The sequence below is a fragment of the Lipotes vexillifer genome, unplaced genomic scaffold, assembly GCF_000442215.2.
Source record: "Lipotes vexillifer unplaced genomic scaffold, Lipotes_vexillifer_v1.1 scaffold98, whole genome shotgun sequence".
Classification (NCBI taxonomy): domain Eukaryota; kingdom Metazoa; phylum Chordata; class Mammalia; order Artiodactyla; family Lipotidae; genus Lipotes; species Lipotes vexillifer.
Window position 1 is genome coordinate 1,444,749 of NW_006799611.1, and position 8,106 is coordinate 1,452,854.

General features: G+C 48.0%; 1 protein-coding gene across 3 annotated transcripts in view; it reads left to right on the forward strand.

Moving 5' to 3' along the window:
* Window positions 1-8,106, forward strand: part of GARNL3 (GTPase activating Rap/RanGAP domain like 3) — a 160,561-nt gene that overhangs the window by 150,239 nt on the left and 2,216 nt on the right. For 2 of the 3 annotated variants that reach the window (XM_007471719.1, XM_007471718.1), the window contains 5 exons: window positions 1,608-1,715; window positions 3,114-3,232; window positions 5,513-5,656; window positions 6,400-6,610; window positions 7,897-8,023. In XM_007471719.1, coding sequence (XP_007471781.1) covers window positions 1,608-1,715; window positions 3,114-3,232; window positions 5,513-5,656; window positions 6,400-6,610; window positions 7,897-8,023 — 709 coding nt within the window. Of the gene's footprint in view, window positions 1-1,607; window positions 1,716-3,113; window positions 3,233-5,512; window positions 5,657-6,394; window positions 6,611-7,896; window positions 8,024-8,106 lie in introns of all 3 variants that reach the window. The other variant, XM_007471720.1, reaches the window with a different exon arrangement.

Consider the following 8,106-nt stretch of genomic DNA (forward strand, 5'->3'; position numbering starts at 1 on the left):
TGCACAGGTCAGGAGAGACAGGGGAAGAGGAAGTAGAGCCAGGGAGTCCAGACAAGTCTTTCAAAGAATTTTGCTTTAAGGGAAGAAGAAAAAGGAAGGCTGTAACAGTAGAGGAGGAAGAGAGGCCAAGGATTTTGTTTTCTAAAAGGTGGAATAAACAGCATGTGTAAGGCTGTCGGGAAAGACCCAATGGAGAAGGGGAAACTGCGGTGCAGGACAGAGGGGAGAAGTCCCTGACGGGGCGAAAGCCACGGGCCAGAGCAGAGAGGGGGTGAGCTGCACCCCACGGCCTCCAGAGTTGCGGGCAGGACACAGCAGCTGGGGGAGCCGCTGCTGGGAGATCCGGGTGTCCTTCCTGAGCGCTCATTTTCTCAGGGAGCGAGGTCTGTAGCTGAGAATGAGGATGCTTTTTCTCCCCTAGTGAGTCCACTGTAGCAAAAACAGAACTGACTCTGGTGAGTTTTTCTGTCCCGATAACTCACTGTGTTAAAAGAACAGTGATGAGACAGTATAAGTTAACTGCTTGACAAGGCACAGTGGTCACATCAAAGGAGACCCGAAGCTTCAGGGGGGCCAGCGGTGGTCATCCCCAGCCTAGCCCCACATCGCAGGGGCCAGCAGCAGCAGCTCTGGCTCTGTGCCCTCTCACAGAGGGGCCACAGCTGTCGATTCTCACACTAGGAATGGCAAGAGACTGCTTCATGGGCGTGATGTTTCTTATTAGGGTAATGAAAATGTTATGAAATCAGATTGTGATGTTGTACACCTCTATAAACATACTACAGTTCATTGACTTGAATGCTTAAAATGGATGAATTTTATGGTATATAAATTACATCTCAGTAAGGCTGTTTTTAAAAATAAGATGGTATGGCTAAAACGTGATGGGCTTCTGGAATAAAAGGGGCCTTTGTTTCTACGTGACCTTTCTCACTCGAAGAGGGTCTGAACCACCTGGACTTGAGTTTAGAGCTCGGAGCAAGCCAGCAACTGCGTAACTGAAATAACCTGGCCTTAATCTAATGCTGGCTCAGATTCACCAAGGTGATACAGGCACATGGCTTCAAATGTTCATAACAAAATGTTGGGGGAGTGGTGTACAGCTCCCAGCACACATGTCCTGCTGAGTGAGGCTCAGAGCGTGATCGCCTTGTAGGAGGCCTTCCTCCATCCAGGGGCTGCCTTCAAGTGCCCCTTCTTCTCTGCAATCAAGCCAACCTGGTTCTCTCCCAAGTAGAACTTGTGAGGCTGTGGACAAGCTACTACACTGCTCTTTGCCTCAATGTTCTCATCTGTAAAATGAGTGTAATAATAGCATCTACTTCATAAGTTTGTACAGATTAAACGGAAGAATGTTTTCAAGCTCGGTGCCTGGCTGATAGTAAATTCTCCAAAAATGGCAGCTATGATGACTTGTAGCAGAAATATTACTCTGGCTCAGACTGCCTCCTGCGCCTGAGAATCTGGCATCATGGCAATATTCATCCCGGCTTTCATAAAGAACGAGCAGATAGGATGCTATTCTTGTGGCCTGTTTCTCATTTATCTAATTATGGTTACCTGAGTGTTGTCTCTAACAAAACTGAGTCGCTGTTGTTTCGTTGCAGACAGTTGCATCTATAAAAAGGTTTGCCCGTTTAATGGTGGCTCTTTTTTGGTTCAACCCTCTGCGTCAGATTTCCAGTTCTGTTGGAACCAGGCTCCCTGTGCGATTGGTAAGGAAACCCTTTATCATCATGTTCTTTCCCGCTCAACAGACGTATCTGAACTGTTCCATCCTATGTAAGCAAACTCGCTGGCTTACCACTAAATTGCTATGGATTCTGTGAGTACAGTGAGCACTCAACGCCTTCTTCTTCTTTAATTGTTTTTCATTTTGTTCCCCTTTGGGGACTATTGTCTTCCACTGCTCCTCCCAGGTCTTCTCAGTGCCTGAGCATGTGAGCATTTGAGAGCCATTAAATATCAGTTTCAGTAGATCTTGAACAAGATCTCCAGCCTTAAAACTCTGACAGACTTGGGGGAGGAGCACAGTGCACTTGGCGTCCTTTTTATACACTTTGAAGCTTGAAAGTCTAGAATTACAGAAACTCAGGCACTTTGCCTGCCACTGAAAACTCAGGACTTGAGTGGTGGTGCTTCGTTTCTGTGATTCAAGATCCACAGCTGGGCATCTGCCTGGGGAGAGTCAGATCAGAGCCAAGAATCTTAGCACTGTTTTCCTCAAAGTAGAAGGCTTTGTTGATAGGCAAACATGATAGAGTGTTGAGAGGAGAGCAGAGGAATGGATCCAGACTGTGCGGAGGATGGGGTCGGCTCAGATGCAGATTAGTTGTGGTAAAAAAGGAAGGGAAGGGTTGGAAACGGCTCTCAGGTCTGAGCCATGGCACTGCACCAGGGGCCCACTTGAGAGATCAAGGCTAGAGGCGTGGGTGTGGTATGAAGAGTCAAGGGGAAGCCAAGAGAACGGATGAGTCGCCAAGGAGAGAGGGCAGAGGGAGTGGGCCAGCGTGAAGGAGAGAGTGCACTGTGGCCGGTAAAAAAGACAAAGGTGGGCTCACAGGGCCACTGGGGCAGCTATGGCACCTGGAAGTCATCAAAAAGATCTCCAGAAGAGGGGCCAATGTTTAACAAATAACTCAGCAAACCCACTGAACCCGAGGGACACTGTGAGGGGCAGTCCCTGCCCAGACACACAGACAGGAGGAGCACAGGGGAGGGTGACCCAGAGACAGGGAATGAAGGAGTAAAGGCTAGGTTCCCGGGTGGAAGGCATGTGCGAAGGCCATGTCAACCTGCAGTCTGGACCGTAGGGGGAAGGTCTCCAGGACCTGGGTGGGCGGTGCACCCCCGGAAGATCGGGTACAGGACTGCAGCAGGAGAAGGGCACAGGGAGAAGGGCTGGGACAGTGCACACGTCACTGGGCAGAAGCTTGGCAGCTAAGGCAGGCTTTCCTGGAATTGGGGGACATGCACCCGTGAAGGAAGAAGAGAAGCAGCCAGAGGAAGGGGAGAGATGGGAGTTGCCGGAGAAGCAAGGGGGATGTGAGAGGGCCCTGGCAGCTCCACAGCCGCAGGCACAGGCTGGGAGCTGACGCCCCATTGCCTTGCAGTCTGTGCATTCCCCTACCTGCTGGCCTTCACCACCGACTCCATGGAGATCCGCCTGGTGGTGAACGGGAACCTGGTCCACACGGCCGTCGTGCCTCAGCTGCAGCTCGTGGCCTCCAGGGTGAGCAGAACTGGGGTTTTATTTCTGTCTTAGGGGCTTTGGGCACCCCCAGCACCATGAGGTTTCAGGCGGGCGCAGACATGTTCACGGTGAGGCTGACAATGCCAACACCTCGTGAGTGTTGAGATGAGAAAGCTGAAAACAGGCTCATGGGTTGGGTTTTCCTGTGCGAGTCCCCTTGGGCTTCAAAACGGCCTCCTTAGTGTTAAGAGACTCGTCGGTGCTGGTGGCAGTTGCGGAGCGCCCAGCTGAAAAGAGAGACCCCCCCCCCCATCAAAGCCTGGGTCACTATTTCCCTGAAGAAGAGGCCAAGTCTAGAAAAGTAAGAGCTTGCAATGTTCCTTTCTTCCTTTGCCGCTGTCTGTCCTCAATTTGAATTTGTGTCCCACAAACTATGGCTGACAGACTAATTCACGTCTGGTAACACAATGTGAGCAAAACCGAAGGATGCCGGAACGACAACCTTCCGAGCTGTCTTCTACTCCTGGCGCATAATCCAGCAGGTCTTGTTCTAGTCCCCTCCCCCAAGTCAGCCCCACACCCTCTCCCTGGCTCTGCCAGGCCAGGCTGGTGCCCCGCTGCACGCCTGGGGCACTTTTCCATCCTGACCTGCATCACATTTGGTAGTGGGTGACTGCGTACTTTCCCCACTGCACTGACAGTTCTGTGAGAGCAGAGACTGAGCATCTTATTCACTAACGTAGCGCCAGTGGGGTGCTGGTAAGTGTGTAACCACCACCAGCCCTCTGGAAAATGGGTGTGTGTATGTATACACACACATATATGGACATCAGTTGATTACAAATTTTACTGATTATAAAATGTAAATAGCTTACAATTTACAAATAATAAAATATACAATGCTTTTATCTTAAAAGTCCATTTAGCCAACTGGCTCTCACAAAGTGCTTTTGTTAATTTTGGCTGAATTCCTTTCTCCGTAGCCAAACTAATGCTGCAGTTCAACCACAATTTTATGGTTGGAATTATATCTCTATCCGTTCTTCTTTTTCCAAGTTTGTTGTCATTAAATCTGATATGTGGGGCTTCCCTGGTGGCGCAGTGGTTAAGAATCTGCCTGCCAATGCAGGGGACACGGGTTCGAGCCCTGGCCCAGGAAGATCCCACATGCCACAGAGCAATTAAGCCTGTGCGCCACAACTATTGAGCCTGCGCTCTAGGGCCCGTGAGCCACAACTACTGAGCCCACATGCCACAACTACTGAAGCCCGTGCACCTAGAGCCCTGCTCCGCAACAAGAGAAGCCACCGCAATGAAAAGCCTGCGCGCCGCGACGAAGAGTGGCCCCCCCGCTCGCTGCAACAAGAGAAAGGCCCACGCACAGCAACGAAGACCCAACACAGCCATAAATAAATAAATAAATTTATTTTTAAAAAATCTGATATGTGATCTATTAAACTATTTTTCACCCTCGTACAAATCATTAAACCAAAACTTCTCTCAATTTCAGCATTAGATTCAACACACTTTTAATTTTAATCTTCATTATTAACATTTTCTTCATCACTGTAAGTCTAGACAATCAACAAAACAACAAATCAAGCTCTGATTTGTAGCATTTGACGATTTCCGTGGTGTAAACAGTCCCACCATGACTGATCTCAAGCTTCCCATGTGACACGATGGAACACAGCGTTAGGAGCCGCTATTACACAGCATCGCCCCACCGCCCAAGACAGTGTTCATGTAAATTACCTCAAGAGCTTGGAGAATACTCAAGGTAGTAAAATAATTAGGAGTGGTTGAATTTTGATATTTAGTTCCTTTGTTTTTTAATATAATTTAAGTTTAATAATGGCTGTGTTTAGCAGCCAGCTTGCAAAATCCCTGAAACTCAGCGTCCCTGAGTCCATATACCACCACCGTTACCCCAAAGCCAGCGCATCGAGGGTGTGCTTGAGTATTTGCTGAATCATGAGAACCTGTGACATGGTCTGACTGAATCCCAAACCCTCTCCAGTTCTAACCTCCAGGTGCCCGAGATCCGTGTCGGGGAAGTGTGTTGTGTCTGTGTTTGCGGCAGGTGTGTGGGAAATTGACTCTTTTCTATGGTGTATCAGCAAACAGATAGGTGGGTGAGGTGAGCGCTCAGGAAACGTCTGAGTGCAGAGCTGGAAGCCACTTCCCCGGCTCATTCCTGCACCACAGTCCCCAAGTGGCGGCGGGGCAGTTGGGGGCCCTGCCGTGATGACAGAAGGGCCGGTGGGTGCAGGGCCTGTAACAGCAGGTGGCTCAGTAACGCCTTCTCTTTCTCTCTAGTCGGATATATACTTCACAGCAACCGCATCTGTGAACGAGGTCTCATCCGGAGGCAGCTCCAAGGGGGCCAGTGCCCACAATTCTCCTCAGACACCCCCGGGAAGAGATACTCCAGTGTTTCCTTCTTCCCTGGGGGAAGGTGAAGTCCAATTTTTACTGTCTATTGATAGTTTTGATCCATTCTGATTTCTCTAGTTCATTGTCAAATACTGACATGTGACTACTGCCGAAGGAACTCACTATTTGAAGCCATAAAAAAACTTGCAGTGTGGTTGCATTCTTAAGAAACCTTGTGATAATGCCCCCCCAAAAAAATCCCATTATGAAAACAGTTGTTGCAATGGGGAGAAGGGAGTTGAGAGCTAGAGAGATTCCAACTTGCCCCAGCAAGTTATCGTTCCTTCAGGGATGTTAACAATATAGTAGGTTTTTATAGCTTAAAGGACATAGTCATACACACACATTACTCAGCACCCAGCTTTCACTCTGCCTGGCTTCACCCTTGAACCCTGCCCGCAGGCCTTTGTTGTGGTTACTGCCTCGTGCTTTTCCTAGCTTCTCACCACATAAGTCGTCACTGTGGCTCGTTGTCACGAGAGCTTGAAGCTCCCGAGCAGGACAGCTGTGCTTTTCTTGTCGACTCCTTTCTCCTGTAACCAGGAGTGGGTGCGTTTTTCCCCATTTACCCACGAACACGATGCCATTAGAAAACAGAGCCGTCGGGCACCCTCACTTTATTGCCCCCAGTGAGACTTGGGAGGTCAGCCTGCAACATAAACTTTTCCTTCACGCTAACTATGTTGAGGAACCAGGAATTATCCTCTTGTGAATAACATGAACTCTTCTTAAAGTTCTGATGCTCTTTTCGAACTCTTATTTCAGGTGAGATTCAGTCCAAAAATCTGTACAAGATTCCACTCAGAAACCTAGTGGGCAGAAGCATTGAGCGGCCTCTGAAATCGCCCTTAGTCTCCAAGGTCATCACCCCGCCCACCTCCATCGGCATCGGCATTGCGGCCATTCCTGTCACTCACTCCTTGTCCCTGTCCCGCATGGAGATCAAAGAGATAGCAAGCAGGACCCGCAGGGAGCTGCTGGGTAATGGCTCTCGATTCTTGTGTTTGCACTGTTTGTAAAGATACCCTCTGGTTTTATCTGTGGATATTAACTGTCCTCAAAAACAATGAGCCCTTTCATAAGGGATTTATAAAGAAATTATAGTGCACCTACACCGAGGAATACTATACATCATTTACCCAATGACAATGATGTGTCAATCTGTATTTATTGATGTGGAAAGTGCCCAAACCATGTTCAGGGGGGAAAGGGCAGTTTGTAAAACAGTAGGTCTAGTCTGATATGACTTTTTTAAACATAAGTATCTATATGTGTCTAATTTCCTAGGAAAGTGTCCAGAAGGGTTTATATCCTGAAGTCCTCAGATAACATTTCACATTCATATATCCAAAATTTTAATTTACTTAGGTCTCTTTTTTTTTTTTTCATATGCTTTGTTTTCTTGCATGTCTGTGGTACAGTTCAGTTATCCTTCTCAAAGCCCCTGGACTGTGGGGCAATTCTATGGGGATGGTAGAGATGTAAGATCTTTGCTGTGCCCTCCTCTCTCAATTTACAGGTGGGAGACCAGACCAGAGAAGCATAAAGCACCATGATGATTGTGAAAACGCTAGACTGTTATAAAGATTTTTGTTCAGAATTTTGAAAACAAAATGAGGAAAAATGGAAATGTTATGTCAAACCAATAAGAACTGGTTTGAAAACTTGAATTGGCATCTGCACGGCATAAAACTGCAAGGACAGCTGGCCTTGGCACATGCCTGTCCTGCAGTAATGTTTCCTGACCAACTGGAGAAGGGGATTCAGACTAGCTGACAGGGCAGGCCTTGACATTGGCAAAGTCAGTTGGTTTTAGAAGTTGGTGCCTTCCACGGCACTTTTAAAACATATGCATTGCTATTTTTAACCCACTATACCCTTGTAGTTGGCTACAAGTGTAGTTCAAGTAGTTGGCTTGATCTGCCAACTACTATTGTATAAACCACTGTGCTTTTCAGAAATTGAATCTCTGAGTTGGAGAATTACAGTTTCCAGTGGTAGGACTGTAGATTTTCTCTCCTTCATTAAACTCCTCTGACTCTTTTTTTCCCAATACATATATTTGTTCTAATAAGAAGAAAAAAGACCTTCTACCAACAAGACAACAAGAAAACAAATTATTTTAAAATATAGACTTTATCATCATGCTTCCTGCCTCGATCCCAATAAGGTACCAATACCCAACCAAGAGGAAAAGGGCATTTTCTGTCTCTGTGGCAGACCTGTGGTAATGACCCTCTGACCTGTGATTCTCCCCTGCAATCCAGGCCTCTCTGATGAAGGTGGACCCAGGGCAGAAGGAGCACCAAAGCCTAAGTCAAAAGCCCGGAAGCGGGTGGAAGAAAACCAAGGAGGCCCTAAACCAGGGACAGTGAGGTCAACTAGCAGCGAAAGGTAAAGAGGGACGCAGCCCCCAGCAGCCCCTTCTCAGGGCGGTGGCCCCTGAAGTCACAGGACAGCCGCAGGGCCCTTCCTGC